General features: G+C 40.4%; 1 protein-coding gene across 1 annotated transcript in view; it reads right to left on the bottom strand.

The window, feature by feature from the left end:
* LOC140348547 (metabotropic glutamate receptor 8-like) overlaps window positions 1-12,596 on the bottom strand; it is a 183,563-nt gene extending 170,967 nt beyond the window's left edge. The window contains exons 1-2 of the mRNA XM_072434482.1: window positions 12,525-12,596; window positions 10,060-10,794 (exon numbers count right to left, since the gene is read on the bottom strand). Coding sequence (XP_072290583.1) covers window positions 10,060-10,581 — 522 coding nt within the window. The 5' untranslated portion in view covers window positions 10,582-10,794; window positions 12,525-12,596. The remainder of the gene's footprint in view (window positions 1-10,059; window positions 10,795-12,524) is intronic.
* Window positions 12,597-15,903: the final 3,307 nt, after the last annotated feature.

Genomic DNA, 15,903 nt, shown 5'->3' with positions numbered 1-15,903 from the left:
CGTTTGTGTTTTAACTAAAAAGCTTAACTTAAAAAGCTTGCCACGCCCACATTTGGAATTGTATCACAAATCAAAAGATTTACCTCTAATTGCACATGGGTGTAGTTCATTTTGACACATTTTCAAGCCTTTTGACTATGAGTCCAATGTGGAAATAAATAAAGTATATGGTGTAAAATTACGTGTAAAATTAACTCGGTCACAATTAACATTTTCAAAAAACAAACGTTTAAGAAATGTAGATTTTAGAAAATTTTCCAAAAAGTACAATTTTGTTTAATATTCACAATGAAAATACCCAAAGGTGGATCAGCTTCAAATTTACAACATTTTGCTGCTCATGGGTTTTGTGTCTTGTGGCCAAATTGTAAGTGTTTTTAATGAGAACTGTAGGAGGAGATGCCAAAAGTACGACGAGGTGCACTTTGTCAGCGCCTGTTTGATCCAATATGGCCGACTTCCTGTATAATATCCTGTCATATCCCGGGGTCATAATATATTTTTTACACAACTTCACATGAACAATTTTTTGGCGTGAGCGTCATACTTTTACTGCGACTTTTTTTGGCGTCGGGCTCCTATTGAAGTTGTATTTCGTAATCGATTTTTGAGGTGGCGTTACTGAGCCGTCTTTCAATATCTTTTCCCGGGGTCTTCACTCAAAATTACAACTCACAGAGTTCTAATCTTTGATATCACCCATGGGCATATTCGTCCTTGTTTACTTCTCAAATTTTAATAAGTCACTCGCCGGGACGATTTTCGCCCTTCGGCTCGGCCCTAATAAATATATTTCTGCCAAAAAAAGAATGTATATTAAAAACTAAAACAATTACTAGCCTTAAACTTGCAACTCATGAAAGGATGACTCACTGCTTTTTTCCATCGAGATGTTATTGCTTTCCTGTAATGATCCACAGAATGGCATTAAACATATCTCCAAGGAGACAGGCAGTTACAGCTCAGGGGTCTCACTTGTAAAACTTTTATGTATATATATTTATAATTTACTTATTACTAAAAAATGTAGAGTACATACAGACGAAACACAAACATCCACACACTTCTTCAAACTTGCTCACTTCGTGTCTCTTTTAGGATCACCTTCTGCTGCATTTCTGAAACTCTAAAGTACAAGAGTTCAAACGTTTTTGGATTGAGAGAGAAGGGAGGACATGCAGTCAGTAAATTGTCGGAGTCGAGATTCAAACTCTCGACACTGCACTTGAGCCTGGCTCATGTGTGCTGTGCCTTAACCACGTGACCACCGGGCAGCACCATTTTTGGCTAATTTCCGTGTCACGTTTTCTTCTTATCGATCACAAACTTAACGTGGAAACGCTTTATAAATGAGACCTTAGATCTGTGGATTTGTGCCCACACTAAAAGTAACAATGCCTATTTTCATCATATCTCCATGAATAACACAAGAAAAGGAACATAGTGCACCTTTAAATATACCGGTAATAGTACATTTTGGTTACCCGTAAAAACATTTTGTGCAATAGCCTTGTGGAGGAGGCAGAAAAACATTCTGTCAAGGTCAGTTTGGCACATCCACAATCTTTTCAAATCAACATCTCTTTCCTTTTTAATTATAATCTGTACAAATTATCTGTTTCTGCTCACACCCCAAACTGTTCTGACATTTTCTGATGCATAAAGATTTGCGCTTTAACTACACAGCTTAGAATGATTATTGCTTAATATACCAAAAGCTTTTAATTTGGAGAATAATTGTGTTAAGTGATTTGGCCAATTGAAACTGATTATTTAGCCGTCTAATAAATGGACATGCCAATTGACCTTATAAACTCAAATTAATAATGGCTCTTGTCTTTACTCAGCTAAGAGTTAATAGAAACAACTACACCGCAGTGATACAAGAGCAGAAGATATGCATTACAGAAGATATACTATGGTTTTCTCCCCCAGGGGACAAAAAATATGTCGGTATGTAATGAAGTTTGGTTAATTACACTCACAAGTCAGGCCCTTTTTTAAGGGTAAAGTAGGAAACTTGGGAAGCATTCTATATTGTAATTAGTGAGGTTGGAGATGTTAATCGCCAACATGGGTTCAGGAGCGGGACCACTTCTCAACCTCTACGCCGCCAGTAAACACGCCCCACTCTCTAACCACACCTCTAATTACCCAGAAGCCCTATTTATAAGGCCTATTCACAGCATATCTTGTCGTCTCAGCTCTCTCGACCCCTCCCTCCCACGCCATGTCTCATCATCTTCACCTTAACACATCACCATCTATGGAGGGGGGTTCTGAACGGGCTGATTACCCGAGACAGAGCCCCCATCCTGAGTCTCTACCCAGCCAACATTCGTTGCTCGATCGTCGCTACATTGTCGCTACATCGTAGCTCGATCGTCGATCCATCGTCGTTATTATCAATAAACATTCTTTCATATTCCATTGTTGTGGCGTGGTCCCTGCTGGTGAATGAATGAATGTGAGAGGGATGTGTTCAATCTCTGCCTTTCAATTACAACTGTCTGACTAAGATTATGCTAATGCCCAAGATCTCAACAAAGTTACTGACTCTAATAAATAAATTCCAATGACAAACTACACAGCAAAGCACTGCAAACTAGGGGCACATGATATGAGAGAAACTTTGATAATTATGCTGGTCAGTTGTGTGTTGTGACACAACATGGTCTGCAAATGGCTTGCACACAAATTGTGCTTTGTGAGTTTTGTTGTTCTGTTTTGTGTGACTTCTGATGGCAGCATCAGCCTGTCCAGGGACAACAGATGGAAACTAGCCCGTGGCAAAAATCTGGCATAGTTAGACATGAATCATATGTTTATCAATTTGCACTGTTCTAAATACATGAATAAGTAAATTTTCTCTGAGCTCGATGGCTTCCGGGTATGGCATCAGTTGCACTTTAAACTGCAACAATGTCCTTTTTTGTTCTGTCCCTATCAAATAAACAAATAACCAAAGGACACATATGCAAATATGACAAATTTAAACCATTTATATTGTCTCCTCATCAAAAAAAATACCTGGAGCTCTCTCTATTTGGGTAAAAAAATGTAACAAAATATATGTAGAATATTCCTAAAGACAAAATCTAATGTGTTTATTACATTGACTTGAAATATGCACCTAAGCACCTCAGGGTGCAGCAGACCCACAGGCGTGTGAGAACCTGAACTGCAGTTCTTAAATTTAACAATATTAGATTACATTTTAACAACTTATTTCCAGTATATTTAAAGCAGTATATGGTGTGCTATTTTACTTTGAATCTTTACAATCTCATTCTGTCTGAGCGTTCACAATTCACACCGTTTGAATCCACACTCCTGCACAGTTTTTCAGTTCTGCTGTCAAATTATGTTCACAACCATTGCATGGCTCTATTGCCATACCTTTCACGTTGCCTAAGTTAAGCTTATTCCTTATTTTTTTTCATTGTTAATTTCCACTGCTGACAGCAGAGGGTGCTCTAACGACAAACTACCTCATGCCAAACAGAGAATCAAGAGTAAATTAAAACAAATTTGGGGGAAAAACTTTGTGGAAATACTGAACATAAACAAACAAACAGTAAATTCTGTCGGATGGATAGCGTTAGCATTAGCGTGATATGACTCCCAAACCCTAACATCTTTACATTTGAGCCATTTCCATTGTACATACTGTATACTATGTGTGTCGTTTGGCTCTTTCTCAATACAGGACAATGTAAATAAGGACAATCTGGTCCTAAAAGACATCCAACATAGTCTGACAGAATAGGACCGACATCACAAATACAGTGTAGCCTGGGTCACCACTGTCATAGATTCAAACATACAACTCACTGCAGCTGGGGAATAGGCCTGACATGTGAATATACAGAGCACATATGGAGACAGTGATATGAAGGAGAAGGTCAAGCTTGGGTCTATTCTGTGTAAAAATCTATTCTAAAACATAACTCAGACAGGATCATACCTACACACCTCCGAGATCCACTCAACTGAAGACATTTGAATTTTGAGTGTGAAACTAAACGCATGGAACACATAAGATGTATTCAGCTCTATAGGAAAGAACTCAAATCCATACAATATCCAAGTCAAGAGCAAAAGTGATGCAGGATGGATGAGAGGTATGAATCAAACGTGCTACATGATATTATATCCAAAGTATATTTTAAAAAGCTTTTCATCAGATAGATAGAAGAGGTGATATAGAGGTAGGATATGTGTTTTAAAATGAATCTTCTTATCCTGAGGGCAATAGGATTTTTTGAGCCAACTCCAATATTTGATATTTGGTTTGCTGCTGTGGCCGATATTTGTTAATACCAATATCTACATTTTAAAATCCATAGCAAGGTCCACAAATCTACTTGTCTATTCTACATTAGTAAAGTTTTACAAATTAACTTTTGACTTTAACACAAGCAGCTTTCCTCTGCTGTTTATCCACCACCACTATGTCCGGCTGGTTCCATTACCATTCGGTCTGTCTGTATCTGGAAGTCCCAGAGGACCTTGGCTCGGTCGTTCTCCACCACCTTTGGAGGTATTTCACACTTTGTCCTTGGGGTCTCCAGCCCGTACTCTGCACAGATGTTTCTGTACACTATGCCAGCCTCCGGGTTATGATGCTGTCCCTGCCAGCATCTTGCACCCTGTAGTTATGTGCAGGATTGTTTCAGGGGCCCCTTTGCAAAGCACACATTCCAGGCTCCGTGTGCAGCCGGACGCAGTGTTGTGGGTTCAAATCCAGGCTCCTCTCTTATCCTCATTTCATGGTAAGCTGTCCTGTCTAATAAAGCCTACGGGCCAAAAAATTTAATTAAATTAAAGAAAATAAAGATTCTGCCTTTGACAATAATTATAGACCAATCTTTGTTTAATTAAATCATAGATTATCTATAAAAAATCTACATTTTGTACTCAGATCAGAACGGCTTCACTCAATTTAAATGGCACTTATTTATTTATTTTCATTATTTATTGAAATTCGCAAAGCACTGAAAGGAACACTATTTGTATATTTGGGGATTTTTCAAAAGACATTTAACATTGTTTAACATAAAATCCTTATGGATTATTTCTTGGAATAAAACACAATTCTTCACTTCTTCTGTAAAGTTCACAAGTTATCTAACAGACCATTTTCACTATAATGGGTTTGAATCTCCTCCACTTCCTTTTTGGTGTGGTCTACCCCAAGGTTCTATTCTTGGTCCTCTGTTATTTTTATGGTATGTTAATGATCTACCGAACGCTTCAGTTAAACTTTCTAAAATCAATATTTGCAGATGCAGTATTTTACTCTCACAAGGACTTGAATATTATTATAAAAGTTGTTAATGAAGAACTTGCCAAGTTACCTACGTGGTTCAAGGCCAACAATGTGTCACTTAATGTTAAAAAGACAAATTTAATATTTTTTGGGTTTCAAATCGAACACCTTAGATTCCTCCAATCCAAATTCATAACATTACAATTATGAATGTTAGAGTTTGTTTTCTTGGTGTAATAGTGGATGAACCACTATCCCGGAAGCCTTGTGCTGGTTTCTTAAGTACCGTACAAAAATGGCCAAATATGTAGGTATTTTAGGTAAAACCACAGCACCTGATGAATGTTGTATTATTCAATTATATATACATATATTAACTATTGTAATATTGCTTATATTATATATATTGCTTTTTGAGGGCGTGTTACGCGGAGACCATAAAGAATATCAACATTTTGAATATTTATTCAAATTCAAATGTCTTTAGTGTTGTTTTGAGCTCGATTGGACAAGTGGCGGTGCCACTTTGATTCGACATGGCTGACTTCCTGTTTATCATAGAGCGATGCTGCCAGGTGCGTTTTACTCGTCAAAGGTCAGAGGTCAAAGGCAGCTCTATCACTGTCCCAAGTCTCATGTGCCTAGGCCAAAGATTAAGTGTTTCATGTTTTTTCTTTTTTGAACTAGTCGGCACTGTTGTCGCAACCTCCATTGTATTTGAGTTCGGGCCGAGCCGATCGCGTCTGTGTCCCCATGTGACCTATGACCCCATGTGTGACATTCATCAATGTTCAGGGGGTCAAAAATGCCCGAGTTGTGCAAAATGACCATGAATAATAATAAGAAGAAGAAACCTGGCAAGAACAAAGACTCGTCGCATTCCATGGAACTATTCTGCCTCAGCCAAAGCGAGCTCTGCAAATAATATTGTATGTATGTATGAATGTAGGATGTAGACACTCTCAGCCTTTGAGAGGGTCTTCGGGGTCTTGAACCAACTTCAGATTGTTACAATTAATTTGTTTACAATTCTATTGGAAAACTCCTCCCTCAACATTTCAGCTATATGTTTGCCTTTAACTATGACTTTTATGAATATCCAACAGGTGATCATCTCATTAGAGCGTCTTACTAGAGAAGAATAAAGCCTCTAATCTAGTGCTCTCCTCAAATGTGTTTAGTACATTTCTTTTTCAGTACAAGTAGTACCTTAATCGTTTAGCGGTAACCTGCCAATAGTTGAGGTAGACTTAATAAATTATGAGTGGGGGTGTGTTCCAAAAGAATAGGAACGATGGCTCTGCAACTGCCCCATCCTTCAAGTGTGGTCAATATCTTGTTAAACTTGATTTTGAATCATATCATATCATATCAATTTTGATACCACAATGAAACAAACAAAACACTCTGATCATACTAAAACTATTCAGGCAAAGTTTTTTCACTATCGATACTTGAGAATGAGAATCTAGTTTCTAGTTTTAGCATCGATTGGTGTCTGCTTTTCTCTACCTTTGACTCCCTGTGCCCCTGCTCAGCCTGTCAGGAGCAGCGGGCGATCAAAGTGCAACACCCGGGACCTATCTTCAAAGCTTCAGTCATGATCTTGGCCAGATCTATTCAGCAAAAGGATTAGCCTATATACTGTGCTTGGAAAAAAAAAACTACATTGAGAAAACCCCCACACACACAAGCAGGACATGCAAACAAACTCCACACAGAATGACACGCACTTGGTTTTGGAAGACACCTGTTAATATAATCATCTAACTCAGCAATTACCAAAGAAAACCACATCTCCCAATCAAGGTCCTTTTTGTGTTAGTGTGCTCTGTGGAGCGGCCTCAGCGCGCACTAGATTTAGTTCTGTTTTCTCCACTTCTGGGTCGATTGTGTTCACTGTCCCACTCTTCATTCACCGCAAACCCTGCACCACGAGCCAAGTGAGATATGATCAGCTGACCGCCACACTTATCTCCATGACAGCGGCCTTCAAGCGAACACAGCAGCATGCCACACGCTCACGTCGCCCGGTGCTGTCTGAGCGGCGTGCAGAGGCTTTACCTGACGCAGAGGCAGAAGTCATATAAAGAAAGTTGATCCAATCTGCCTCGTCAGGACAGTTGTAAATGGGAGGCTCAGAAAAAGTCCACGCAAAAATGTACTATATCGTCACCGAGAGCAGCATATGTCTCATTCAAGGCAAAATTGCTAACTTCAAAGAACATAGATGCAGAGTACATATCACGCCTCACATTTTGACAGACAATCTAAAAGTGCTTGACGTTGCAAGGTTTCTGGGGTGTGCATTAACATGATGACAACCGTATTTCTCCATTCCGTCCGTCCCGGGCGCTGTCAACATCGCCACTGCCATAGCACCTGGGACGGGACAACAGCAGCAGCAGCAGCAGCAGCAGCAGCAGCAGCAGCAGCACCAAATCTCTGCCTCAGCACTATGTGGGCCCCTCTCCTGCTCCGTCTCCCCTCGAGGCGCCGCATGATAATTTTAGATAAGTGATGTGGTCGGGTCTTTCCGTACTCATTAGATGGGCCCTTCTCACACCGTGAATCACCACTGCTTTAGCACTGCGAGTGTTTCCGCCTTCACAAAGAGTTGCAAGGATATTTTTGTCAACTGCGATGTCTGCACTTGATTTGATAGAATGGCACAGGCCTGTGCTTGTTAAACTTGGGTCTAGAACTCTTTTTTGTGCCGGTAACTGGAGAATAGGCTATAACATTGGAGCATTATATTACTACTATTTGTTTTATTAAATTGCATGGAAAGTACATTTTGGCATTAACTTTACTCAATTTACTGAACACATAGTTTTTAGTTAGGATCTTTATAGGATTGTGGATCAGTGCAAATAGTATTTACCCCTTAACTAGACATTTTATTTCACCCATGTGCTCATATCCAAAGATAAGTGGCCCCAAATTGTACTAATAAGCAAAAACATATTTGGGGAAATTACTATTGTAATGGAAACTGTCGTAACTTTTAAAAAAAAATAAAAAAACAGACCACAAAAACTTAAATCATATAAGGCAGTGTGTAAGAAACACAAATTACATTAATTTAAAGTAACAATTTTATGCCATACTTTGCAAGCCATGAATACAAGCCCTGTCAGAGCAAGAACTCGTATGCAGTGGAAGAAACACATCCAAAATAAAAACTTAAAAACATACTTTAATATTTTTAAGTATTTTTGGCTAAAACATTAGATACTGGGCTTTAATATTAACAGCACAAAGCTTCTGTCTCTTGTAAACTTAATCACAGTGGAAAAGAACCTAAAAAATGATTTAGTAACAGTGTTACTCTGTTACTAAATGTTACTCAAGTAGAAATAAAAAAGTATTGTGTTGGAAAAGTACTTTGCGAAGTACAATTTCTAGTTAAATGTAACTACATTTGTGAGAAAGGGCCAGTGCTCAGGCAGAAGTGTTTGAACTCCAGACGTGTCTATTTGCTTAGAATATTAAATATTATCATTGTACTTGTATTATAGATGTCCGTAGCCTCGGTCTGAATGAGGGGGAACAGCTGGAGTGAAAATGACAAGTGCTGAGGTGCAGACAGCCGCAGACAGCGAGGAGACAGAAGCGTTATGAAGAGCTGATAAAAGACCAAAATAGAGATGTGATTTCACTGAGAATATTAATTAAAGACAATTAAACCCACTTGAACTTTACGGGTTCTTGTCTGTCTACTGAAACTACAAGATACTTTACTGTATACTTGTATCTTAGGGGTGAAAGGAGATAAAAAATATATTTCGCAATCCATTCCTTTTTAGCACATTTCACACCAATTGAAAATATAGTTTATAATCTGATTATTATCATTATCAAGATAATACCAAAAAAGATCAAATAGACATTATTGTCAGTATCACTCAAACCTAGTGCATTTACTGCCTCATGTACTACTACTTCCCCCTCTCAAGTCTTACTGCTGATCCACCAGCTCATCACCACCTTTGCTTCAGCAGACCCTTCTGCAGTGGGCAAACATATGGTCCACTTCTGCTTGACCCAGACCTTCACGTTTCTTACACGTGGCACAACTGCAGGCTGAAGCGTCGGTTGCAGAATACATCAAGGATTTCCCCTATTTTTTTCCCCCAACCACCAATGTCGGTTAGAACTGAGTCTGGCGCCCTCTTTTCTGTAAAAAAGGATCCAAGCATCAGAAATCCCACCAGAACATTCTTATATTCAGATAGAAGTAGCCACAGTCTTAATAGAATTGCACTTTCACATTCATTTACTGCGGAACTGAAAACTGAATGGACTAAATGTACTGTTGTGCAAGCATATGTCCTTAAGTATTCATTCACTCTCCACACTCAAAAATGGAAAGCAAATTCAGCAGCCACAGTGGCCCTGGGGAAGGCTGACAAAAGCAAGGCTGTCAATCTGCGCCCCCAGCTCCTTGTACCCCCAATCACTTACACACACCAAAAGAGCAGGGCTGCTGTAGTGCAGGGCAATTCGACTTTATTTTCGGAGGACCAGATCGGTGAATGTCACTATTTCTTTGGGCCAGATAAATTAGACCTCCTGAAATGGTAGGAAAGTTTCAGGGGGAAAAAGTTGATACGTTTTCTACGATGAATCACTCTTGGACAAATGAGGAATCACACAGACTCTCTCCTACAATGATTTCAGGTTTAACCGCCATTATTCCGTGGATAAAGCTCTGACAATTTGATGGATTCAGGAAAACAGAGAAACTTAAAATGCAAGTGTTTACCATCCCCCAAAAGCCTTACCTTGAAAAGTCTGAGGATGTTGGCGACCATGATGGACACAGAGCTCGCCGACGCTCCGATGACTCCGACCACTTTGTCCGGTTTGGAGAAGATCGGGGCCTCTCCGTTGGCACAGCGCACATCAGACCCGTCCCGCTCGATGAGGGCCTGTACGAAGGTGAGGGACTGCTCCAAGGCATACGTGTCCCGGGAACATGTGTCTAAAATCCTGGCACCTAGCGTCACGTTGGGCAACAGCTCCGGGTCTTTGTTTATGAGATCGATGGCAAACAGCATGGCCTCCAGTCTGTGTATGCCCTTTTCCTTTTTGAGCTCGCCACAGGGCAAGCCCCTCTCGCCGCGGGAGTGAACAGGAAACAGACCTCCCAAAATAATGTCCCCGTCTATTCGAATGGAGTGGGCGAACTCTGGGGAGGACTGCGGGTCTGATGAAGGGGCAGCTTTGGGGGATGCATCGCAAAGCAGACAATAGCTTCCCAAAAAAAGGAATGAAAAGAGATCAGAAATCCAACTGGGCGCCATGTTTTTGGGGGGGGGTTGGACTCAGGTATACAGTTGGGTCATGTGATCACTTGGTCCAGAGGTAAAGAGGGGTGTGGCCAAAAGAGAAGAAGCCAAAACATGCCAGATGGAATGTCCCGCCTACAAACAGCTGTCTCATGTGTGTCCAGGAGAATGGGACGAGCCAATCACGGGTGGAGGGCACGCCACCTTTAGTCACATGGTACCAGGAACCTAAAGCACAAAACAGTAGCACCATCACCAACAATTAAAAACATGAAAGTAGCGGTCAATCTGCACCAATCAGCCTTTGACTGTCCTCAACACTCGCCAAGAATAATGGTGTGCACTGGTTGGAACTGGAATAAAAACATCAAACTTCCAGTTATAGTATGTGAATATATATTGATATATTTTATTTATGACTTTAATCCATTTTATCTTCGTCATTTCTGGGATGGGCCATTTTAATGTTGTTTTTTGTTCAGGTCAAGGTAGGTTATTTATTTAGAGACCAGTGTTGTTTTTTTGTATGAATCTGAAATAATTAAAATACACCTTTTACATAGAAATGTTGATTTTAAAAATAAAGATTATAGTTTCTCAGGTGAACATGAGTCCACCTACTGTCCTGTATCTTATTCCTGAGATGAGACATGCACCGATGCTATTCCGTAACACATCGAGAACACAATTCAACTTAGAATATGAAACGACACAGAAATATCAGACATTTGAATGGCAAGCTTGGGAGAAAACGCGGGGACTGATCACGCAGGCTGTGGTAAGCAGCCTGCGTGATCCTCCTGCGTCTCACCCCGTTTTTTCCCATGCTGGTTGGTTTTATTAGATATTCTGGAATAGGCGTGTCACATTTCTCATTGGTCAGCTTCACATCAAGGCACTTGTTTTACAGCTGGTATTTTTCCGTAGAGATAAAGCCTTGGGTAAACATTACCCAAACTCCTCTGGGCTGTCACCCCCCCTCGGGTAAACATCCTTTGGCCCATCTTTACGACCCCTTCACAAATGCAGTTTGTCACACACCCGTTCTTCTCTTAGACTAATGATGCAGATAAAATATCACTATTATGCAGATAAAATACATCACAGAAATATAATCATATATTCACATTTTATCACATTCTGTAGTCATTATTATTTTTCTTTTTATATGGGTTGGTTATCTCAATGTTATTGGTAATGGAAAACATGACAAATGATATTAATCTGATTTGATTTGGTTTTACTCAACAATGTGACACATTTCCAACATCGGGGGGGAATTTACTGTAAATGCCAAGAAAAACACAAAGAGCAATTGAAAACATGCATCTGCTTAGGATTTCATAAACATTTGTAAAACAGTAATATATAACTGTGATGAATTATCAATGACTTTTAAAAACAGAATAAGATATCAGGTAGAGGTAAATTATTTTGTTACTTGAGAAGATTATTTCCTGCGTTGAAATAACGATATGTACAACATTTTTGAGACAATATGATGGATATTAAAGCGTGATATAGCATGCAGTCACCCACCCCCCTGACAACCAACCTCAGTCTACTATGGCACCCACCCCCAACCAGATTTGTTTGGTTACACCTTCTGCATTTTAATATAGTGTAGGAATAAAGTGTCCTTAATATAGCTGTAACTTTCCCCTTTAAGTTTGAACAGTGTTGGTAAAAAAAAAAAAAGACAAATTTTCACAGCATTTTAATGTATATTTGTAAATTTGTTTTATTTAATTTTTTCAAGTAGATATTGTTAATCTAATAAGTTATCACCTCTGCAAAAAGAACAAGTCATCAATTATCTAATTCTCTTCTATGGTCTGACTAACAACGTGAACGATCCTCTATTAGAAACAATTCATCAAAACTACTTCATGTCGCCTAAAGCCAGACAAAATGAGAGCTATACGTGCTGAATGTGGTACGCGTTTGGTGCCACTGACCTTTTCAGTTGGAGCACACTTTCCCCTTGTGTCCGTGGGGACGCGCCGATGGCTCGCGCGCCTCTGTCCGCGGCGCGAGCAGGTGTCCGCGCGCGTCTCTTTCACGCAGATGACCGCCACGCAGATGTTCCTCTATTCATCACGCACACTGTTATCTAGAGATTCCTCCGCGGGGACCACTCTCGACCCCGCAACTTCCATCCACCGCGCACTTGCATCCAACCAATCCACTTTACGCACTCCCGCGGCTAATTATCCAAATGAAAGGGGAGACGCGTCCAAAGCTGGTGACAACTCTGAAAAATGCTCAAACTGTTTGCCTTGTGTCGATTCATCACCGCAAAAAACGCGCTTGACTTTTGTGGTTTGTCCCTGCGATGAGAAGAGTGTCACTGGGCTGCCCTGCGGTCCCCCCCTGCGTCCCCCCCAACGTGCCACCCTGGTTAATCTAGGCAAACCTGAAGAGTAGGGGTCCGATCCGGTGCCTATTGGTGCGATCCGATCCTCTTGTGTGAGTCCTGATGCGGAGTGAGCAGGGGCCCGGGCACAGGAGCGCAGGAGCTCAGGAGCGCCGCGCACTTAGACTCGATTGAACTTAATGAGCGTCACAATGCAGCCCGCTCCAGACATGAGCGGAGGGGACGTGGCGGGATGGAAGGATGGCGCCCTCTAGTGTGCGTGTGCATTACTACTGCAAATGAAAGAGGCAATCGCTTTACAGTTGGAATATATAGACCTATAGCTAGTGGTGGGAAGAATTATACATGTATTTTGTAATGTATTGTATTTTGTGACGTATTTCTTGTACATTAGTACTTTAAATTCACAGTTTACAGTTAGATTGTAGTTGGAATGGTGGGAAGAATAATACATGTATTTTATAACCTTATGGTCCAATCAGAGTAGTACTGTATTCTGCTTCTAAATTTGCCTGCTTAGAATACTTTCACCATTAGTTGCATTGCATTAACATTTCAATTCTATTAAATGAAAGCTCCTCAGACAGTACCTTCAGATTGAAGGTACTGTGAGCTTCTGGGTGGCAGTCAAAACGTTTTCCTTTCCAAAACATTAATGGCCACTGCTGAAACCTTTTCTACCATGGAGCACATCTGGACGAATAGTTCCCTAATACACCAACGAATAACATTGGAGTATTTGTCTAAATGTTCCCCATTTTCCCCATCATATTCTGCGAGAGATGGCAGAGTGACTTCAATGAAATGTGCAACACAAAGAATGCATGTTTAAGATATTTATTGGTGAAAAAGAAAAAAAGGCCACATAACATTAAAGATCAAAGTCTAAATGAATCTCCATGAATGAACAGAAGCAGGTGGTAAAGTTACAATGTACACCTGTAAATAAATGTATTTGCATGTCCTCACGTGAAAATTAGACTTGAGATGGTTATAAACATTTTCAGAAATAATATACCAGAATTGTATTCGCCAGTTTGCAACCCAAATCACAGCTTCAGCTAAATCTAGGTAAGGAGGAAGGTCATAGGTGAATTTAAAAAAAGTAATGACCCCCGAACAGCCTCTCTGAGGTACCAAAATTCTAATTTATGTCTGATATGGTTCACTTGGTCATACAGTTTTACTATTAGTAATTATTTCATTCAGGCCTGTTATAATACTGGACGAGCATTGTATTCCATCAAGAAATAACTCATGTATGTGAAATTATAAACTTGAAAAATAACAATAACAACAACCAAATACTGTGAAAGGTGTACCAACACCAACCCTATTGTTAACATTGCAAACTTTTGTCATCAACATTCCATTTATATTTTTAGAGTTTTCTGACCATCTAAAACTTCAGGCTCTGTTTCCTTATGTGTGCATTGTGTCACCATGGTAACCTTGGTTTCTGAGTGGCTAGAATTTGGCTATACAGTCTGTAGAGAGCTTATTTGCTTATTTTCATCAGCCCTATGTGAAATAATACAGCCGGAGGGGGGAAATGCAGTAAGGTGGATAGTTCAAACTTGAGCTGAGGAGGACAGCTAAGAATTCTATGATACAATTTGCTGTCATTATTTCAGACAGAGAACAAGGGTCTCAGTTCTTGCTTTCAGCTTCCTTGTTTATTTTTTATTTCTTAACTGGAAATTGAAACAATCCTAATTTGTCATAATTCTGAAACTTGTGGATGATTATGGGAGAGTCACTGTTTTGAAAGAAATATTAAAATGTATTATCCACAAATATAGAACTCAATCATTTATCATTAGATCCAAAAAACTGCCATATTAATCTTATGGCATTAAATCATTTCAACCAGTAACAATAACCTCTTTGGTGTTGAATAATGTTATCACTTACTGGGGAAAAGGTTCCCCTTTCTTTATTTGTGCCAACGAAGAAGGCTTTGAACTTTGAGTCTGTTTTTCTTTCATGTGGCTCAATAATTACAAAGAAATGAACCATAAACCAGTTAAACAGAAAACCCTGTCATAGAACTCTGATCCGTCTGTAGATTTCAGCTTCTTGTTACGTATATGCAGCATTTTAAGGCCTTTTCTATTCAAAATATATACTATTTTGTTTTGAAATTGTTAATCGCTTTGGCAACACATTTTTCACCATTCTGAAAGGAATGGACAGGGAGACTGTGGCCTCATAACACGTACAACTAATACAGTCCTAGTTTGGATGTGTTCCCTCTCATACAGATGCTTCCTCTGGGAGTCTCGCCCCAAAGCACCATGACTACAAGAAACACACTTATAATGAACAATTAATACATAATTTGTGTCTCGAAAGGCAAAATCACAGTCATGTAGAAGCAGATGGACAGAAAGTTACTGAGGTGTAGGTCTAGTCTTAGGATGTGTTCACACTTGCTCATAAATCACTTTAAAACTGAACAGACTCAAACTAAACCAGGACAGAACCAATCCACAGTGTAGATCATTGTATGATTATCCATCCATCCATCCATTTTCTTCCGCTTTATCCGGGGCCGGGTCGCGGGGGCAGCAGTCTAACCAGGGACTCCCAGACTTCCCGAGGCGTTCCCAGGCCAGCCGAGAGACATAGTCTCTCCAGCGTGTCCTGGGTCTTCCCCGGGGCCTCTTCCCGGTGGGACATGCCAGGAACACCTCCCCAGGGAGGCGCCCAGGAGGCATCCGGAACAGATGCCTGAGCCACCTCAGCTGGCTCCTCTCGACGTGGAGGAGCAGCGGCTCTACTCCGAGCTCCCCCCGTGTGGCCGAGCTCCTCACCTTATCTCTAAGGGAGCGCCCAGCCACCCGGCGGAGGAAACTCATTTCGACCGCTTGTATCCGCGATCTTGTTCTTTCGGTCACTACCCAAAGCTCATGACCATAGGTGAGGGCAGAACGTAGACCGACCGGTAAATAGAGAGC

The sequence above is a fragment of the Eucyclogobius newberryi genome, unplaced genomic scaffold (assembly GCF_026437365.1).
Source record: "Eucyclogobius newberryi isolate DKJ021-1_F unplaced genomic scaffold, fEucNew1.0.hap1 SCAF_7, whole genome shotgun sequence".
NCBI lineage: Eukaryota > Metazoa > Chordata > Actinopteri > Gobiiformes > Gobiidae > Eucyclogobius > Eucyclogobius newberryi.
The sequence above is the reverse complement of the archived record's forward strand: the minus strand, read 5'-3'. Positions and strand labels throughout refer to the sequence as shown.